General features: G+C 60.3%; 1 protein-coding gene across 5 annotated transcripts in view; it reads right to left on the reverse strand.

The window, feature by feature from the left end:
• KCNAB2 (potassium voltage-gated channel subfamily A regulatory beta subunit 2) overlaps positions 1-20861 on the reverse strand; it is an 87975-nt gene continuing 67114 nt past the window's right edge. For all 5 annotated transcript variants that reach the window (XM_077151509.1, XM_077151510.1, XM_077151508.1 and 2 more), the window contains 11 exons: positions 18296-18375; positions 15452-15496; positions 13394-13438; positions 12607-12650; positions 11215-11301; positions 7324-7409; positions 5955-6075; positions 5686-5780; positions 4834-4954; positions 4462-4550; positions 1-2656 (listed from right to left, as the gene is read on the reverse strand). In XM_077151509.1, the coding sequence (XP_077007624.1) occupies positions 2567-2656; positions 4462-4550; positions 4834-4954; positions 5686-5780; positions 5955-6075; positions 7324-7409; positions 11215-11301; positions 12607-12650; positions 13394-13438; positions 15452-15496; positions 18296-18375 (903 nt within the window). In that variant the 3' untranslated portion in view covers positions 1-2566. The remainder of the gene's footprint in view (positions 2657-4461; positions 4551-4833; positions 4955-5685; positions 5781-5954; positions 6076-7323; positions 7410-11214; positions 11302-12606; positions 12651-13393; positions 13439-15451; positions 15497-18295; positions 18376-20861) is intronic.

Here is a 20861-nt window from a genome sequence, read left to right on the forward strand (position 1 = left end):
CACGGCGACAGATGCTCGGGGCTTTATTTCGTCATTCCATAAATAGAGCGGCTGATCCCAGGCTGCGGCTCACCGGGAAGCGTGAGGCGGACAGCGGTCTGCCCAGGGAGGGAGGGGTGCATGAGCTTCCGTTGTTAAAAAACGGGGGATGAAGAGCATATTCCTGACTCCACTCGGGCTGGAGGAGAGGCGAGCCCCGTCACTCCGCAGAGACCTCGCGTTTGACAGCTTTTGGGGAGGCATCGAGGGGCCTCCGTACCCCCCTGGTGGGGAAGCCCCCCCGCCCCCACACTGGGCATGGTGCCTCTCTGTGGGGACCCCGGCTGGGGTGACGGAGCTTCAGGGAGAGGTGAGGGGGGCTGCTTGCAGGCAGCTGTGGCCTGGGGGCCTCCCCGGTTCTCCACTCATAAGCGGGTGTGGGGAGGCCCCGGGAGTGCAGGGCGCCCCCGCCCCGTGTCACCCCTCCAGGGCCTGCCCTGCCCCACCCGGCACCCCGGGAGCTGGAGGAAGGGAGCTGTGGGTGGCGGCCCAGCAGCAGGCTGTGAGGACCTTGGCCGACTGGTCCTGGGGACCCTCAGCAACTCTGCAGACGAGCGGCCAGCAGGGGCTCAGCACCCCCAACTCCAGGCCCTCTTCCAGCAGTGGGCAGAGGCGGGAGGGGCCTCACGCCATCCCCCACTGGCCATGGGGTAAGGGTCCTGGCCTCTCGGAGCCACAGTCCTGGGTCCCCTCCTGCCTCTGGGCTGCGGGGCTGGGGGCAGGGCCCAGGGCGGGGTCTGCCAAATGCACTGCCCCCACCACGGGCCGCTTCCCATGAGGCTGGCAGGGGCCTAGGGAAGGGCTGGAGGAGCAGGGGAGCTTCTGGACTCCAGGGGCTCAGCACAGTGGGTGGGAGTGGAGGTCATGGCACATCCCCCTTGTCCCCCTGCCCTGTGGGACTTTCAAGTGGCGTCAGGCCCCACCCACTGGATGGCCCGGTGGCCCTTTCAGAAGACCAGGGAAGAGCGTCTCAGAAAAGTGGCTTCTCTAAACAGCAAAACAGAACAAGAGCCTAGCCTGGCGGCCAAGGGGTGGGGGGCCTGTGTGTCCCGGGGGCTGGCTCCCTGACCCCAGCCCGAGGCTGGGGCTGCAGAGGGGCTGATGGCTCTACCTGTCCCCCACTCCCAGCTCCTGTCCCCAGCCCACCCCAGGCTGGGAGGGCAGAGTGGCAGGAGGCATGGAGGGGAGTGGCCAGCCCTCTTCCCAGGGTGCCCCTGGGTGGTGGGAGTGGGGGCTGAGCTCTGGGCACTGGGCAGCTCACCCCTACCTGCTCTGACTGAGGTGGTCCCTCACTAGGCAGAGGCTTCCTGGGGTCTTTCCAACAGTGTCAGCTGCCAGGTGCCAGGTCTCTCTGCCCCTAGGTGTGAGGCCCAGAAATTCTTAGGGACCCTTTTGCTGCTAGGGTAGAAGTGCCTTCTCTCTGCAGGCCCCGACCCGCTCCCCTAGGGCAAAGCTGAGGCCTGGGAGGAGGCCAGTAGAGGCAGGTCTATCTGGGCTAAGAGAAGAGGAATCCTCGTGCACATGACCTTGCCTGCTGCCTCACCACCCCCACCCCCTCCAGTGTGCAGCCGTCCTGCTACAAAATGCACGGCCCGGGGCCTCCTGGGCAGGTGGGCAGCTGCAGGGAGGGGGCTGGCTGCAGCCTGCTCCAGGCCCCTCCCAAGTACTCCTGGGCCCCATGCTTGAGTCTAGGGACGAAGGCGGGTGGGGAGGGCCTGGAATCACACCTCCAGACTTTCTGTGAGTCCCACACTGGGGAGCCAAGCTGCCCGGGATCCCTGCCCCTGCTGGCAAGGGCGTGGGGTGGGGGTCACGGGTGACTGTGGCTGAGACGCCCTGGGTGTGGGGTGCAGAAGCAGGTGGGGGACAAAAGTTGAGGTCAGGCCCAGCAGAAGGCACCTGAGGCCCGGGGGAGGAGAGAGAGGGAAGCCCCCAGGTGGGGAGGAGAGAGAGGGCAGCCCCCAGGTGCGGAGGAGAGAGAGGGCAGCCCCCAGGTGGGGAGGAGAGAGAGGGCAGCCCCCAGGTGGGGAGGAGAGAGAGGGCAGCCCCCAGGTGGGGAGAGAGAGGGCAGCCCCCAGGTGCGGAGGAGAGAGAGGGCAGCTCCCAGGTGCGGAGGAGAGAGAGGGCAGCCCCCAGGTGGGGAGGCCCCTGCCCCGGCGCACTGGCCGGCAGTGGGCCCGGCTGTCGTCCATTCACAGGCCCCTCTTGCACACCCCGCACCAGGCGGGGGTCTCAGCAAGGGGCAGGGGCTGGGGGCAAACCTGGTGGCTCCTTCTTAGGGTGTGGGCAGAGGCGAGGCTGGGGTGGGGACCGTGCGAGCACCCTTTCTAACCCTGGCGCCCTCCCCTGCACAAAACGGATGTCCCGGTGAAGCAGCGACAGTGTTGGAATTGCTTCCCGACGCCATCATGGCTGTTGTTTCCTTCTTGGAGCAAACCACACACCCCACGTGGCTTCAAGACAGCTTAAGCGAGCAGACAGAGACGAGGAGGGAAACAGGAAGTGTCCGAGCAGGCCGGGGGGCGCCTTAGGACCGGTAGTCCTTTTTGCTGTAGGGTTTATTGCCCAAAATGCTATCGATCTCGTGGATGATGGAAGACGACAGTTTTGGAAGAACCTGTGTGCAAACACAATGGCCAATCAGGACCTCACCAGCTCACCACCTGGTCGGACCAGTGAGGAGGCGGCAACTTCCTCCCAAACTGGCCACCAGCTTGGGCCAATCCTCGCCTCACCACACCCGAAACAGATGCAGGCCACGCTGCTTCTGTGTTCCAGAAAATCTGGGACGCAAGGATGCATGTCCTGTTTTATACTCATCCCTTAACTCCAGGATGTTCTAGAACCTTCTGGAAGGGTAGGGGTGATGGTGGCATAAAATGCAGATTCCAGGGCCCCAGGGCATGATTTCTGTAACCCCTTCCAAGGACAAAAACCTGAGGGTCATCTTTGGCTCTGCTTTCCCTTGTCCCCACCGCCACATCCAGCTTGTCGGTCGAGCCTAGTGGCGTCACCTTGCAGTTTCCAGGATGCAACCGCTTCTCCCACCTTGGAACTGCCTCTCCTTGGGGCACCATGGCTGCCTTCCCCCGGGTCACCCCACTGCTCTCTTTGCTTCCCTAAGTCTCAAGCTGGGTTGTTTCCCCCTTGTGCTCAAAACCCTGTGCCAGGGGGTGCAAGGGTGGTTCGGTGGTAGAGTCCTCGCCTGTCATGCGGGAGACCTGGGCTTGATTTCCAGTCCATGCAGCGCCCCCAAAACAAACAAAAACCAAGCAAAAATTCAACAAATGGTGCTGCAGTACCGGGATACTCACATGGAAAAATAATGAAACGTGACCCTACCATACAGCATCCAAAAAAGAAAAACAAACAAACAAAAAAACCCTGTGCAGGTCCCATCTCAGAAAAACCCCAAGTCCTGCACCCCGTGCCCTGGGGGCTCTTCACTGCCCCTCGCCCTGGCTCCAGCCCCACCCGCCTCCTTGCTTTTCTTGAACATTCAGGGCTTGCTCCCACCTCAGGCCTCTGGGTTGGCTGTTCCTGCGCCTGGACACGTCCCCGCCCCACGCATTTGTGCGGCACCCCCCCTCGCCTCCTCCAAGCCCCTGCTCCATGCTGCGGCCTCAGCAAGCCCACCTGGCAACTCCCCTAAACCGGGTCCACGGCTCCACCCTCCCTCTGCCCCACTGGGCACGCCCAAGGCCCTGTACCTTGCTGCTTTATTTATTTCTATCATAGCATTTATCACTTTCTGTGCTGTCTGAAGCTGTTATGCACCCCAGAAAAGCCCACATTTTTCAATCCATCCTTGTGAGTGCAGACCTGTCGTGGAGGGACCTCTGGTTGTTTCAACTGAGATATGACCCCGCCTGTTCCAGGTGGTCTTAATCCTTTTACTGGAATTCTTTATGAGAGGACGGAGAACAGGAGAGACCGAGTGAACTTAGAGAGAAAAGCCCCAGGGAAGCTCAGAGAGGAGCCACTGAAGCCAGAAGCTGAAAGCAGCGAAACCCGGGAACGAAGGACCAGCAATGCTGGCCATGTGCCTCCCCACGGGACAGAGGATGCCAGCGGCCTGCCTTATCATCCTGCTGATGCCTTAAATGGGACATTTTCACAGCCTTACAACTATAACTTTCTGAGCTAATAATCCCCGTTGTAAAAGCCAACGCGTTTCTGCTATACTGCACACTGGCAGCTTCAGCAAACTGAAACACTTTCTGACATATATTATAACCGACTTATTATGTTAAGCACTTAACGTGCGTTCCTTCCATGAAGTATGCTCTTCTAGAGCAGGGTGTCTGGTTCCCGATGCATCCCAAGCACCTGGGCCAGGGCCCGGAAGACAGCGGGCACTCACAGGGCGGGATGGCGGGGCGACGGGTGGACGGGGCCCCGGGCTCTGCCGCATGTACTCACCTGTATCGCGCCGATGTTCTCCATCAGCTGGTCTGTGCTGGAGGCCCCCAGGAGCACGGAGCTGACCCCCTCGTTCCTCAGGCACCAGGCTGGGGGCAGCAAGGCCACAGGTGAGCGGCCCACCCACTGCAGGAACCCACTTTGGGGTCTGGGGCTGCGGGTGCCTGGGAGCCCAGCGTGGGGTGTTGGCCTCCTTGGCCTTGTGGTGTGGGGCAGCACCCAGGGGTGTCCCCTTGTGCAGGCTCAGGTACCCCATCCTCTCCTTGTGAATGTGGGGCTCCCCTCACCCATGGCTGCAGATGGAGGGGGAGGGCCCAGGCTCAGGGAACCCCACCCTTTTCCTTGAGACGCGGCCGGCCCTGCGCCCAGTACCTATGGCCAGCTGAGGCAGCGTGCAGCCCAGGCGCTCAGCAATGGCCTGCAGTTCCTTCAGCTTGGCCTGCTGGCGCCGTCCCTCCTCACTCAGGATCTTGTCCTTTAGCCACTGGTAGCCCTGAGGGAGGGGAGACAACCCCCAGGTGAGTGGACGCTGCGTGCACACGGCTGACGGTTGGCTTGTCTTCCAGATCTTCCTCTGCAGCTCTTATCCCCACCTGAAGCCCAGACAGCACCCAACCGCAGGCCTGACCACGCCCACTGGGGGGCCAGACTCAGGCAGCTGGGGGGCCCATCTGTCCTCTGGGGCCCAGGACTGAGCACCGAGCCAGGACAATGAGGCTGACTGTCCTGTCCCCCCAGACGCTTGGCAGCTGGGCCGGGGCTGCTGCCTCGGGCTCAAGGAACCCATGCCGTCTCCCCCACCTGCCACCCAGGATTGTGTTGCCTCCCGGGGGCTCCCTGGCCTTGCTGTGGGTGGGGTGTCCTTTCTCCACCAGCCCCTTGTCCCTAACTCTGCAGTCTGGGAACTCCCCTAAGTGCCCTCTCTGAGTGAGGGGATGTCACTTCTGAGGGGATGGGGTGGGGGAGGGGCACTCCAATGGCACAGGTGGCCCCAACCACAATGGGGTGTCAGAGGCACGTGGGGAAGGAAGGGCCTGCTTAGACACAGGGTCAGGGTGGAAGTGGCTCCACATTCCTTTCCCATAGGACCTGACCTTCAGAGAGTGGCCGGGGCAGCTGAAGCCCAGGGACTCTGCCCGGCACCAAGGCCGCCTGCCCAAAGACCACACAGCTCCAAAATGCCTGCCCTGCTCGTCCCTCCCCACCCTGGACTGGCTTCCTTACCTTTAAGGAGGCCCTCGAGTAGGGCGGGACGCCACTGTCATACTTTCCAGAAACAATGCCGCAGGCCAGAGGGGACCAGGTCATGGCGCCCACACCTGGGAGAGGAAAACCAGGCAAGGTCAAGCCCCAGGCCCTGCCAGGTTGGGTGGAGGGGTCAGCAGGGGTGGGCTGGGGCCTCAGGGTCCATGCCTGGGTGGGGTGCGGAGCTGGGGGTCAGGGGTTAGAAGGCCAGGGGCTGGGGCAGGCAAGGGTGGGCTGGGCGGCCCCACCTATCTTGTGGAAGAGCTCGGGTAGCTGTGCCTCCACCTTCTCGCGCTGGAACATGTGGTACTCGGCCTGCTCGCAGATGGGAGGGATCAAGTTGAACTGCCGGGCCACGGAGTAGGCCTCCTATGGGTGAAAAGCCGCAGGGTCACCCCTACTGGTCTGGGACAGCAGGGGGAAGCTGGCTGACGGCACAGCAGAGACCCTCAAATTTGGGGTCTGATTCCAAGCCCGCCACTTCTCCAGCCTTCCCCCCTGCCCACGAGCCATGAGCCCAGGCCAGAGAGGCCGAGGCGCGTGGAGGGCGCTGCTGGGTGCTGGGCTGGCCCGTTGGGCCTCCGCTCCCCTCTGCCCCCTCTGTCCCCTGCCACTGCCCCCACCGGGCTCCCTCAGAGCCAGGAGATGGGGCTGGAAGGGATTCGGGAAAAGCTCAGGACAGCGGTGAGCTGTGAGTCCTGGCACCCTCTGGCTGGGCAGCCTGAAGCCCTCGTGGCAGAGCCGGCCTCGGTCCCTGTGGCTGTGCTGTCACCACGCTACCACTACTGTCACCCTCGGCCCCGGACGGAGATGGCAGCTCGAGGGGCAAAAGCCACCAGGGTTGTCACAGCCGCCCGTTTTGGGGACTTGGGGGCCCAACAGAAGGACGCCCTGCCTTTCCGCTGTAGAGGGGGGACAAGGCTGAGCCCTGGGCGAGCAGCCTGAGGGTCCAGGCAGCTTCAGGAAAACGCCAGATGCTCCCCAGCCGGCTGACACCAGGGCCTCAGAGAGAGCTGTGCTTAACTGGAAACATTTCCTTGGCGGGGCAGGAAGCTGGGACTGGGGGGAGAAAGCCCTGGTGGGGGGGCTGGGGATTCCATGAGGGGCTCGGGCAGGGCTGAGGCTGAGTTGGGGCTGGAGGCCGGCAGCTGGAACAGATGCAGCCCCTCCTGGCCCCCTCCACCTGCCCAGGTCCCGCCCAGAAATACTGAGGAACATCTGCTGCCCCCAGTCTCTGACAGCCATCCTGGGGGGGGGGGGGTGACAGCGGGATGCTCTGCTGGGAACGAGGGCGAGGTGGGGACCTCAGTGACCGAGGCACGGAAGCCAAGGGTCTCAGCAGCAGTTCTGAACCGCACGGCCGGGCCTGGCTGTGCCACAAGCTGAGGGTAGGTGTTCTTGGCAGCCTTGCTGTACAGGTGGGGAAACTGAGGCTCAGAGAGGTGAAGTCACGTGCCCAGGGTTGGGCAGTGCTGGGTTCAAGCCGAGACCCCTGGGCGGCAAAGCCTGCAGACACACCGTCATGCCCTGTCCCTCCCACGAGGCCCCCCCTCTCCGTGCCACCGGAGGCCAGGCTCTGAGCTGCCATGGCCCCCGCCCGGCCGAGCGTGCCCATACCATGATCTCCATGGAGCTCCAGCGCGACGTGCCCCAGTACATGGCCATCCCCTGGTTGATGACGTGGGTCATGGCACGAACAGTCTCTGTGGCGAGAGAAGGGGACACCACAGGTGGGAGGGGGCCCAGGGGCAGCACGGAATGTTCTGCAAACTGCAGGCGGGGGGGGTTGCTGCGAAGTCATCTTGCAAGCGGTGCATTTCCCGGCGCCGGGGGGCTGGGTAGGGGGTGTCAGGGGTGCAAGAAAAGAGTGAGCGGCAAACCCAGAAGTCGGTCTTGAAAGACTTTCCCCCCCAAACAGTGACAGGTCTTATGGAATCCTTGAAAAATGGGCTGTGGATGGATGGTGTGTGTCAGGCAGAGCAGAGGGGTGAGGGTGAGTGAGATGAAGAATGGGATTCTAGAGTCTTAACGAGGGGAGTTTTCTAGGTGGGGAAGGGGGAACCCCATACACGTCTGAAGGTCACAAGTGGAAACAGCGACATGTGGCAGGAAGTGGCAGCACAGTCGGCCTGTTTCTGGTCTCCCACCTAGGCTGGCCCACGTTCTCGATGGAATCTAGTGAACTGGACGGAGCGGCAGGGTGGCCTCTGTGGGGATGGAGGGCAGGGCCTGGGGCCACGGGGCCGAGCTCCGTGTGTGCAGGAGGGCCGGCTCCCACTGCAGGGGGGCGCAGGCAGGGAGGCCGGCTGAGCACGCCCGGGCTCTCCAACGAGGCCAGCCCTGGCAGGAGCTGCCACCTTCCCACGGGACGGCGGGGGCTCTGTCCCCAGGTGGAGGGGCTCTGGGTGCCCCTCTGAGAGGGTCATGGTGCGGGACAGTTACGCGTCTCCACCTACCCTGGGGACAACTGAATGTCGGATGGCTGAGAACTGCAATACTGCTGCAACCCCGCACCATTCTTTTTAACAATGTGGGGACCCAGGGGATCCCCCCTCCAAATGACAACTGATTCTTCTTAGTACTCAAAAAAGTTTTTGAGAAAGAAAAAGCTGCCAATTATATTCTCCTCCCAGGCTGTTTCAGCCTCACGGGGACGCTGCAGTTCTTAAAACAGAATTTGGCATCAAATTGAGCAATCCCGAAGGTTTCTGTGCTTGGCAGGGTGAAGGACACCCCATCAGTTTTCTCCCAGGCCTGACACAGTGCTTGCAAGGCTGGCTGCCAAGTGCAGGGCAGAAAGTAGGGGTGAAGAACAAGTGTTCCTTAAAAAAAAAAAAGCAGTAATGCTGACCTTTGAAAATCTCCATCTTGCCCCACGGGGCTCACCCCTGATTTGCTGCTGAGATGGGGGCCGAGGTCCTCAAAAGTGGCTGGGTGGGTGCGATGGGGAGGAAGGATGGAGGACGCCGGGCTTGTTCAGAAACCTGACCTGGGAATGGCAACAGGCCTGGGCGCCTTGACTGTCAGGGAGAAGCTGACCCCAACCCACCTCGGTTTTGTGGTGTGACTTCCCACCCGTCATGGGTCCCCGGTGCTCCTTTGACCAAGGTCCACTTTTTCCTTAGGGAGGAGCTTAGGGCAGCCCTGGCCTGGAGCAAAGGGGTCTCAGCAGGCTCTCCCAAGACTCTGGGAAGCCACAGCTGGGCTTCCACACCCACTGGCCCAGCCCTGCCCTCTCCTTCCTTCCTGGGTCAGGTTGGGGGCTCCTCTCCACCCCCCAGCCTGGGAGAAGAGCTGGGAGGGAAGTCTGGACTCCCAGGACAGCCAGTGCCGTCAGACTGCAAGGAGGAGGGCGACGCCTGGTGGAAATGGCTTGAGGAGGGCTTAGAAGGTCCCACCCTGAGCACATCTGGATCCCGAGCCGGGCGAGAGCCCGGACTTGGCCATCTCTCTTCAGGTTTTTAGGAACATTCGGGGCACCTATGATCATGCAGCGGAACCTCCTGGTTCTTTCAAGCCAAGGCTTTCGTCCACATGCCAGAGAGGGGGAAGCCAAAGGCAAACCCAGACCCCAGCCTCGCCCAGCTTGCCCACAGCGCGCTCAGATTACAGAGCCCCAGCACGTTGAGTTGCACGATGCACCCAAACGCCCTCTCCACGCAGGACAGGGAGACTGAGTTGATTGGGTGGCTGGCTGCATCAGGCTGAAGGGGCAGGAGCAGGCACAAGGCTCCCGACTGCCCTGAGAGGGACGAGGGTCCTGGGCCATGTCGGGCTGGATGGGCAGCCCCAGTGCCGGGCACGCAAACCTGCCCCTGCCCACGCGTAATGGCATGGCCCCTGACTCAGAGGCCCGAGGGACAACTGCCCTTCACCTCAATATTTAATGCTGTGGAACAGAAGCAGGACCGAATCCTTCCAGCTGCTGCCAAAAACCCTGGCGTCTCCGGCCGCGTCACAAATAATAAATGGAAGGGGTCAGGTGGCAGCCTGTGCTGCCCTGTTGGCAGGTGCGAGTCCTTCCATCCGTGGAGCACGGCGGGCCCCCAGGGAGACCAGACCCCTGTGCCAACAGTAACCACCCTCAGGGTGGGTCCTGGGTGCCTGTTAGCCTAGGGAGGACAGGGAGACGGAGCGTGCTGGCCAGTGCCTGCCCTGTGCCTCAGAGCTATGCCCACTCGTGTATGTGTTTTTCAAGGAGGAAAACGATCCCTTCTTGATGCAGAGGTCTGGCCTCATGGCAACAGGGGGTAGAGTTGGCAGGTGGCTGACTGTGGCGAACCATAAACTATGGGAAGGACGAGGCTCACTGGGCCGCTTGTTTTGGGGGTCACTGTTGCTTGTGGGAACCTTGTTTTCCCAGCACCCCCCCCAATACCATCAGGCCCAAGGTTTCAGGTGCTGATCAGGGCATCCCCAAATCCGGAGAGCGCTGGCCCCCCATGGGGTCCACGGCACTGCAAGCACGCGAGGGCGGGGGGGTATCATGCAGAAAAGGAGACAAGGAATGACGTGACAGCGGCTTGGGGGAGGTGAGGGGCTGACACCGCTCGGCTTCCCCTCATTTGCACGGTGTTCTCAGAGGGCGCCTTCCCCACTTATGGGTTTTACGGAGGAGTTTGCCAGCAGGGGAAAGAGTCGTATAAATGGAAACACTGTCCCATAAAATGCAGTTTGACACAGAAGTCAAGGGGCGTGCTGCGGGCACGGGTACCTTCCATGATGAATGTCCTGGACTTGGAGGAACTAAATGGGTCTCCTGGCGACAAAAGAAAGGTTGAAAGAGACCAGAGTTTATGGCTGTGGGGGCAGTGAGGTATGGCGCATGGCAAAGGGCACGGGGAGGCAAGGCACAGACTGCTTTTCACAGAATGCTTGCTTTGTTTTGCATAAATAAATAAAAATATACATACACACACACACAGGTATATATATATATATATAAATGAAGAAAAAGTAACTTGAACACAACTGAATAATTTTCCAAGACCCTGAAGCAGCAAAGCCCAAATGAGAAAATGCTGTAGCAGGACATCAGGGACAAGGCGGGGGGTGGGGGGTGGGGTCTCTGGCCACAGGGATCGAAAGGATGAACCAAAGAAATCAAAACCATGTTTTAAAGCACGGAGCCTTTTTTCTCCTCTAAATGATAACCAGTTCTTTCGGAGCAAAGGAGTCCTCAAACTTCCCAGGACAAAAGAATGCCACAGCTGTAGAAAATGATCATATTTCAACCCCATTTAGCTACAAAATACTAATGGCTGAGAGGCGAGAGCATGCCAAGCGGTTCTGACAGGAGGCACCCATCATGAGCCTGGCCCAGAGGTGCCAGGGTGCAGCTAGGGTGTCAGGGAGAACCCACACGGGCCCCTGCTGCCCCTCACCCCCGGGAAGGCCTGCACCCCCGCCCGGGTCACCTCTCGCTGCCAGCCCAGCGGTGGCCACCCTGGTCCACGGCTTCCCGTCCAGCCGCTGTGTCCACCCACTGTCCCTGCGGGAAGCACCCACCTTCCATGGGTGTGTTGGGGTCCGGGCGGTTGGCAAACACCACGTCCACGTACTCCAGCTGCAGCCGCTCCAGGGAGGCCTTCAGACCTGGGGGGTGGGGGTGGGAGGGGCCGTCAGGGCTGCAGAGGCCCAGACACGAGCACTTTCGGGCACCTCCCAAAGAGGAAAGAGGCAGGCCCCGGGCGCCCAGGAGCTGTCGGGAGGCCGGGAGAGCCCCGAGGGCAAGGACTCCCATCAATGCCTGGGAGGAGTGGGTATGCTGGGGGCGGGCCTGGGGGCCTGGGGTTGGGGGGCGACCCGACAGAGAAGACCCCCTGGCAGAGGTGACCCATGTTGAGTACCAGGAGCTGTGGCAAAACGTGGTGTGGGGGGCATTGGGGTGGAGGTCTCCCTGAGAACGGCTGCTGGTTCCCCATGGGCAGGCAGGGTCACCCCAAGCCACAGCCATCGCCCCCTCCAAGTTACTACCAACAAGTCCAGTGTTTCCCTCTTTTCAAACTGAGCCAAAGAAATAGATGAAAATGCAACAAATGGCCCCGAGCTTAGCAGCGCAGGGTGCCAGGCTCTTGGGTGACGCTTCTTTTTTCTACAGCACGGACCACTCCTCATCCTTGAAGCGGGGACAGATGTCCCCTAGGCCCCTCTTCCTGCTGGGAAACGCTCACCGAGAAGAGCCCAAGGGGCTGGGCCCCGCCCTACAGGAGGTGTGTGTGGGGACTAAGCCTCCCAGCTGAATGAGGGGATCCCCGGCCGCACATGCCCTCCTCCAGCCTCTCCTGACTTCCCGCGGCTCCGAGTAACAGCAGGGAGAGCTCCCTTATTGTACACGAGGGAGACTGCATCAGCACCTTCCAGAGAAGGGGCCATCGGGGCCTGAGACTGACAGACCATGCCGCAGCAGGCAGACAGACAGACCGTTTGGGAGGAACGGCGGGCAGAGCCCCTCGGGATGGAGCCGGCAGGACTCAGGCAGCATGCCCTCCCAATTCTTGGATGCTTTGATGGAATTCGTATATTACGAGGCCACAGGCTGCATGTCTGCCAGGCACCTTCTCCAGGGCCTTCCCGGGTTCTGCGCAACCCCAGGAGGCATTTCAGTGCGAGAGAGGGCTGGGGATGGTCCCTGCCTAAGGTCAGCAGCCAGCATGGGGCTGAGCGCATGCAAATCAGGACCTGTCTGGGCCTCCCTGGGGACCACAAGGCCAGGGGAGGGGGATCTGCCCTGCCCCTCCCTCATTACCTCCCTTCACCCCTCTGGTGGAAGCAGAGGGTGGGCCGGGCACCAGGTCCCCAGGGTGGGGACTGACGGGGTGGCAGGTCCATGCTTCCTTCCCTCGAACACCAAGGGAGGACCCCAGCAGTTCAGGAGGCCACGTGGGGCCGAGCACTCACCTTCTATTATGTGCTTCCGGGAAAGGCCTCTCTCCGTCTCCGCTCTGAAAAACAGGCCGACAGCACATGAGGTTGCAAGCCATTGCGGGAAAATGTTTGCGATGCAACGTTAGACCAGACAAAGGGGGTCTGTAAGTGGCGTGTCTGGGCTGGTGCCACTTTGGGATAAAACCCCTCGGCTGCCCCGAAGGAAGCTGCTCCGGGGGCTGCCCAAGGTGGCGGGACTGGGGTTTGGGGTTTCTAAAACATAGAAGGAATTCTCTTTATAACTCCTGGGAGTCCAGTTCTGTTCAGGTCCCCAGGGAAGGCGGAGCCAGACCCCTCCAGACTGGCAGAGGCTTCCTAAGCCCGAGGGGATTTGGGACGCTCTGAAGAGTTCACCAATTTTCTGTTTTTCAAATGTTTATGACATTTTGCAATCAGAACAAAGAAGGAAAAACCCACATAAGTAAAGATAAAAAAAGTTAGACAAGGTTTGAGTAGAAGACAAAGCCCAGCCCGAGGCTGCAGGCAGGGTGCACCTCAGGGCAGCAAAACCCCTCCCCTAAGGGAGAGGGCACCCCAAAACACAGTCACAGCCTGCACCCACCCCCGGGGCCAGGGTGACAGGAAATGGGTGGGACACGATCATGTCCTCCAGCAGGCTCCCAGCAGGAGCAGCCTCGGCCTGGACGGAATCCCACCCCAACTTGATGTCTCTGCCCACCCCCGCCCCGCCCTGGGGAGTCTCAGCTGCACTCCCCCACCTGCCGTGAGCCACGCCCCAGCCCCTCTCCGCTGCACCTACTTTCCGCCCCAGAAGATTTTGGTTGTGATGACGAGGCTGGATCGTCTGCAGGACAGAAGAGAGGGAGGGAGTATTATGGGGCCAGCTGCAGGGCCCCTCACTCACCCCCAGCCATCGGCAGTGTTCACACAGAGTCCCCAGACCTTCTCACCTGGGCACAGGGCATGGATCAAGTGAGAGGAGAGGAGAGGGCGCTAGTCATTACTGGGTGTTTGATATGTGCCAGGCCTGGGGCACAGGAGTGCCCACCCACCAGGGAGACAACCTACAGGGGCAACTAACTAGTCATGTAACTAACCAGCCATGAAGCTCACTAGTCACATAACTAAAACTCAGCAGTGCTGGTGGGCGGGGCACCAAGTGTGAGGGGAGCCCAGAGAGGAAGAGCGAGACCTCTTGGGCTGGGGGCCAGGAGGGGGCTACGGCTCGGGGGACACGCAGGCCCCCTGGACTTGGTGGGCAGGGGAGGCAGGGCTGGGGATCGAGGGAGCCGCAGGAAAGCAATGACCTCCAGAGGCTCCAGCGGGGCTGGGGGGCAGGCAGAGGGTTCCAGTGGAAAGGCTGATGATGGAGAGAAGCAAAGGGGGGCAAGAAGCGTGGATCTTCACACAGCCCCCGGCATCCCCCTCCAGCACCCCCCTGCCACGTTTGACCTTGACTCCTCCTGGCCCTGATACACAAGGGCCTCACCTCCAGGCAGGAGGGTGCCTGGTGTTTATCTCTGGGTGTATCACCTAAGACAGAATTGGGGAGTTGCTAACACAAGCAGCTTCCCTTCATTACAGAAAGAAGTGGAAGCTATTTGGGGATCAGTTAGAGCCAAGAAGGTACAATTCTGATGGTGCAAGAGAAGGGGTGTAAATAGTCTGTGTGATGATGGAGACAGAGTCTCAGTGGCCTTTGAGGGGCTGGGCAAGGGCTGACATTTCTGAAAACAAAGACGCACAGACCATGGGGTTTCAGATAAAGACGGGGCTCGGGGCTCTGGGCTCGGGGCTCTGGGCTCGGGGCTCTGGGCTCGGGGCTCTGGGCTCGGGGGCTGGAAGTGCAGGCAGGCGCTAAGAGCTGAGAACCTTTGCCTGAGAACGAGCCCAAGTTCCTGGGAATTGCGGGGTGGGTGTGGCTCCTGACCTGCCACCTTTGGGCTCCATCACCTCCTGGTGGGCCGCCCCGAAGGGCCTCTCTGGGAGGTGGGTGGGTGGGGATGCTAGAGTGAAAATCACAGTCCTAAGAGCCACGGCTTCTCTGGCGAGCTGGACATGCCCAGCCTGGGCTGACATGAGGCCACTGGCCTGGGAGGTGTGGGGTCCTCTCTGCAGGGGCCCCCGAGCTTGAGAGAGGTAAAAACAGCTGCCCCAGGTCCCTTGGAAGGAGCCGAGAGGGATAGGATTTGAACCCTGGCCAAGCTGGCTCCAAAGCCTGCTCCTTGCACCACCCCCCCGCCCCCCTGGCACCCAGGTTTCCCTGGCGGTCAGTTCTCCAGCCAGAGGTGGAGGGTTTTGTGATGACAGCACATGTATGGCCCTGCCTCCCCCAGGCCATTTGGGCAGTTATCCCTTCTAACTCTAGTTGGCCTGAAACCTTGCACCCTGGGACGCTCATGCCCTGAACCCACACGGATGAGTTGGGAAGAAGGTGGAGGGAGCAGAAGTTGGGGATGGGGGCTGACCACAGGCTCAGGCAGCCGGGAGACCTGGATTCTGACCTCCTGGTGACTCATGTGTCCCCAGCTCAGCACATCCACCACCTAGGTGCATGTTTCCCCTGGAGGAAGCATGACTGGCCTCCATCTGGGACCTTCTCCCCTCCCACAGGGAAAAGTCCTGGGACTTTTGGGCCTTTGCAAGCCTGGTGGGCTGATGGGGCCAGTCCTGGGGCACTTGGTGGCAAGCCGGAAAGAACACCCCTGAAGCCTTCATTCTTCCCATGCCAGGCCCAGCCCACCCAGGACCCCCCAGCGTGTCCGCCTCTCTCAGGGCCTCCTCCCACCCGTCAGCGTTCTCGAGGCTCTTCCCTGAGCGTGGGTCCCGGTGGCCATAGGTTAGTCAGGATAATTACCTCCATCCCTTCTTCTTAATAATGTTTCCTAATACCACTTCAGCCCTGCAAGCAAGAGAGAGACAGGGAGTCCATTAAAGCATGAGAGAAGCAAGCCCAGCGCTACCCTGACAGTCAGTCGCTGGGTTCCCTCTGAAAATGCCGCCAGGCCCCGAGAGTCAGGCTGCTAATGGCCCTCCTTGGCTCAGGCAGCTCCTTCCCCAGGAGAGGCCCAGGGCTGCCCCAAGCGGGTGTCCCATTTCCCCATGAAGTGCCATGGGCACGAGGTCCTGCCGGTGCTTGGCCCAGCAATGCAGCTCTACCGCATGGAGAGAAGACATGGCATCCCAGGAGCTGAGGCCCTACCTGGCAGGCCCAGTGTCCGCTTCCCTGCCGGCCGGAGCTCCACGGGGAACAGGCATGGCAGCGTCACATGGGTGACATTTCCAGATAAGTGCAGTTTTTAAAAGGTAAATTAGTCATCAAGTGGCATCCTCTGTTTTCAGAGACAATCAGTGTGTGTTCAAGGCCACGGACTGAATTTCCAGCAGGGTGTGCACATGTGTGTGTATCTATGTGCAAATATGTGCATGCATGGATGCTAGTGAGAATACACTTGAGTATGTGCATACATGTGTGCGTGTGCATATGCAGGTGTGAGAATATGAGCATGTGTGTGCAGGTGTATACAGCTGTGTGAGTGCATGTGTGTACATGTGTATGTGCACGTGAGTGTGTGCACACATATGCATGTGGGAGGGCACACTTGTGTGAATGTGTACATGACTGTGCATGCACATGTGTGAAAATGGGTGAACACGTGCAAGTGTGGACACAGTGGGTGAGCGTGTGCATGCATGTGCGTGTGCACAAATCCCTCTTATTTCTTGCTTCTGAACAACAGAGACAGAGGCCACACTGCCCGCTGCCTGTCTGCTTGGTGTCCCTCTGGGACCTGCACACACGGGCCGGCTGGGCACTGCAGTGCTGGATTAACTTTTAAAACTTTCTGCTTGTAGCAAAAACAACAAATGCAGCAAAAACAACAGACGGAGAATGAGCCATACCCGGTGCTATGTTCCAATTATAAAGGCGCCTGAGTCATCCACTTGGAAATAATGGGCTCTAATTTGCAAGCTGTTTACCATACATTCTGAATACTCATTTATGGTCAAGATGCATAGAAACGTTTCCTCAGCCCTAGGCTTCCACCTCTCCTTCCTCAGTCCCTGATGGGCTGGTCAAGGGACAGGGACAGGAGGCAGGAGAGGAGCCAGCAGTGGTCGGAGCTACGGAAGTCGAGGACAGTGCAGCTAACCATGGCCCACTGCGTGGCCTGCAGGTGGCTTCCCTCTGTCCGTGCAGGCACAGAAATCCTGCAGCTCTCTGGGACGTGCCTAAATTAGGGTCAGGAGGAGAGGCAGGGACCCAGCAGCAGCTGGATGGAGTGCTTGGCCATCCTGGCTAGCGAGATGGGCAGTACATACCCTGCCCCCCAACTCTGGAGCTACCACCATCTCCCCACCGAAATGGCTTCTCTCTGCCACCCCCTGGAATGCAGCTTCCCTGTGAGGGTGGCCACTAAACTGAGGCACTGATGGGGGTGGGCGGGAGGTGTGCAGAGGGGTGGGGTTTGCTCTGGGCTGGGCTGAGAGGAGCTGCAGGGGCTGGTGGAGGAGGGCCAGGAGGCTGGTGGCACCAACGGCCCCTTCCACCAGGGGCACAGCCCGGCCCAGGGAAGTTGCTCCGCAGACCTCGGTTCTCAGTCAAGTGGCTCCCGGAGAGGCCACGAAGCTGCCCAGGATGCCAGGACTGCCCCCATTGGTCACAGGCTTTCAGAAAATGGGTCCATCTGGGGCTGGAGCAGGCAGCAGGCAGTTTGGCCCACACACTCCCAGCGCAGGGAAGAGGCTGCAGTGCCTCTTTGGTCCCTGACTCGCTGGCTCAGCTCATCTGTCTCTCTGGAAAGACCCTCACATGGATGGATGGGAGACTGCTGCCTGTTTAGAGGCGAGTGGTTGGGAGTGGGCCATGGCACCAGGTGTGCAGGAGGCTGCTGATGGGGGTAGGGGGAGACGTGGGCATCCGGGCAGAGGCCCTGGAGCTGCAGGCAAAACTGGAGCAAACGCCCAGCTGGCTGATCCCTTCCGCTGGGGCTCCGGGCCCCGAGTCCTCTTCAGGCTGTAGGGAACAAACCCCAGAGCCCACAAGGCAGGGCTGACCCCGTGGCCAGGGAGCTCTGCAGGCCAGGGCTGCAGCCGGCCCAGCTGATGGAAACTTGGCCCAAAGCGGCCAGAGGGAGGACAGAGAGCCAACAAATGATTTCACAACAAAAGCTGACTTTTGGAAACCTGATGCAGGAGAGCAGGTGATTTGATTCAAGCCAGTGTTTAAGCTGGAAGCCAGCAGCCCCGGCCGGAGAGTCACAAAGGACGGGAAGGGCCTTCTGCTGCATGACTGGCCGGGTGCCATTCTCCCAGCTCCGAGAATCCCTGCGGCCCAGCGGCCCTAACTGCCCCATCAAGATGTGGAGATGGCAAGGGCGGGGGCTGGCCACAGGTCACTCGCGTGGCAGAGAGCCGAGGAAGACAGCTTCATTACGGCTCTCGCCTGGCACTGCATTCTTGCTACCAAAAGGGCAGTGGCCACTTCGGTGCTGGATATGCAGGGGGGCTTGCAAGTGACCAGTGACCAAGGTTCTGCGACCCAGGCCCACGGAGACGACCCCCACCCCAAGCCTTTTAGAGTTTACAGAAGGCCGAGCAGAAACACATTTGTGCACGTTCTGGGGAACGAGAGCAAAACACGGGGCCTGGGCTTCTCACCGGGAAATCCCACTCCCTTCTCGTGAGAAAAGGCACGTACTTGCCCGCCGCGTAGACCTCGGCCGTGTCGAAGAGGTTGATGCCGTTGTCGTAGGCCAGGGCCATCAGCTGCTCTGCCATCTGAAACCAGAAGAGCGGCCGGGCAGCTCGCGGGCAGCCCCGTCCCTGCAGCCCCAAGGCGCCCGGGAGGACCCCCTCTCCCTCTTCCTTCCCTGTGGACCCCTCTCCTCATCCTTTCTCTTGCTGAGGCGGGGGCGGGACCTGCCCCACTTCACCCAGCACAAAACGGGGGGGGGGGGTACCACGGGGCAGCTCACAGATTGCCAAGGAGGCGAAAAGAATGAAGGGACAGCAGTGGGGTGCTGCTCTCCTGAGAGTGGGGACCCCGCCTGCTGGGGTCATCACAGGGCATCCAAGAGGAGCGTGATAATATTGGGGGAATGAATGAAGCTGGCTCTCACTGGGTCCCTCCTAGTGTCGCCTGAGGACGGGTTATTACTTTTTCGCAGGTGGAGAAATGGATGCCCTGGAGCTGGGGGGCTGAGACCTGCCCACTGGAGTAAGAGCAGCTGCGGGGGTGGCTCACAGATGGGCATGGATGAAGGACTGCCCGATTAGACACGCTGCAGGCCAGAGTTTGCTCCTTGGGCTGCTGTAAAGATGAACTGCTGCCCCCCCCCCCCAAGCTACCACTGGCTGCTAGTGGGGGCAGGAATTGAGGAGCCGGGAGGCACCAGCCTGCAGGGCAGACCTCCAAAGAACAACGTGAGGTACTCCTGGAACCCCCAAGCCCTGTGGTCAGCACTGCCAGCTTCTGAGGGTCTCTCATGCCAGCCCCCCTCTTCTCTAGACCCAGCCCAGGCTGCCAGGCCTCCCCCCACAGCTAGCCCAGGGTGAGTGGTGATGGGAACCCTCCAAGAGCTGCAGAGCAGCCGGCCAGCCAGCCGTGGCCTCATGGAACTTCTCCCAACATCAAATGCAGAAGCCCGGTGGCCAGTGAGTGTGGCAGCCAGTGAGGACCGGGGGAGGGGACAGCCTTTGTCCCTGCCATAGGATGGTAGCTCTTCCTCAGCTCCAGTGACCACCACCTGCTTATATCAATGGTGCCCTCGTCCCAAGCCGACCACACTGCCATCCGAGCCTGTGACCCATGACCATGGGCCCTCCCCAGGCCCTCTCTGCTTCAGGGCTTCTTGCTTCCCATATCTCCAATACTTCAGGCAAATGTGGCTTTTTCATTGACTCATCCTTATCTTCATCCTGAATTTTCTTCCATGTTTCTCCCCAGCCAGGCTTGAGCTGGGCCTAGGAGAGGTCCAGGTGATGTGCCTTTACCAGAATGGAGAGGCATGTGCTAGGTTTGTGGGCACTTGCCATGCCCTATGGAGGGCTTCTGAGATGAGGTGATTCAGGGTTGGGTTTTCTTTTTGTGTGTGTGTGTGTGTGTGTGTGTGTGTGTGTGTGGTGGGGGATGCATGGTCTGAGAACTGAACCCCTGCATGGAAGGCGAACATTCTACCACTGAACCACTTGTGCACCCCTAGGGTTGGGTGTTGAAGGGTGGTTAGGAGTTTGTTAGGTAGGGAAGGGGAGAGAGAGGGTGGGGAGGGGATATCCCATGTAAGGGCTGGAGTTTGAAGAGAGGGCAGCCTGTATATTTGTCCCCTCTGCAGTCTTGCCCATCTCTATTGATAATGGCCTTCCCTTCCAGCCGGCCAGGCCACATACTTGGGGGCCCTCCTTGGCTCCTCTTTCTTGCCCCCATCCTGCGTCAGAAGCATCAGTCAATCCTGCTAACTTCATCTTGAAAACTCACCCAGACTCTAGCTGCTCCTCCCCACCTTCCCTACGCCCACCCAAGCTTGGCCACCACCTCTCTTCCTTTGGCGTCGCAGCTGCCGCCTAACGTTCTCTCCCAGCCGTGGCCCTTGCCAGGTCAAGTGCAGTCCCCGGACTGGCAGCATCAGCAGCTCCTGGTAGCTGCTTGGAAAGGCAGAATTCCAGGCTCTGTCCAGACCTGCTCTTCCAGAATCTGTCTCTGAACTAGGGATTCATGTGTGCAGGGCTATTTGAGAAGTGGCACCTGATCATGTCTATAAAAATTCCTCTCTGCCAAAGCCCTCCAATGGCTTCCATCGTCCCACTGACAGTCAAAGCCAAAGCACTTGTCAAGCCGCCCCTTACCTCTGATGCCATCTCCTGGCACACCCCACCCCTTGCTGTGGCCTCGGGGCTCTGTCCCGCTGTTCTGTCCGGGGAGCCCCGGGTGAACCTATGTGAACCCCCTCATCTGCAGACCCTGGGAAGCTCTGGGATTCCCCAAGCAGCGAAGCCCACAGTCCCTGTGTTAGTTAGATTCAGTTGTCAACTTGGCCAGGTGAGCATACCTAGTCTTGTTGCTGCGGACATAAGCCAATGGTACGTGAACCTCATCTGTTGCTAATTACACCTGCAGTCAGCTAGGAGGCATGTCTGCTGCAATGAGCGACGTTTGACTTAATTGGTTGGTGCTTAAATGAGAGATCGCAACATAGCACAACTAAGCAGCTCGGCATTCCTCATCTCAGCACTTGCAGCTCAGCCCAGGCCTTTGGAGATGCAGAAAG

The sequence above is a fragment of the Tamandua tetradactyla genome, chromosome 2 (assembly GCF_023851605.1).
Source record: "Tamandua tetradactyla isolate mTamTet1 chromosome 2, mTamTet1.pri, whole genome shotgun sequence".
NCBI lineage: Eukaryota > Metazoa > Chordata > Mammalia > Pilosa > Myrmecophagidae > Tamandua > Tamandua tetradactyla.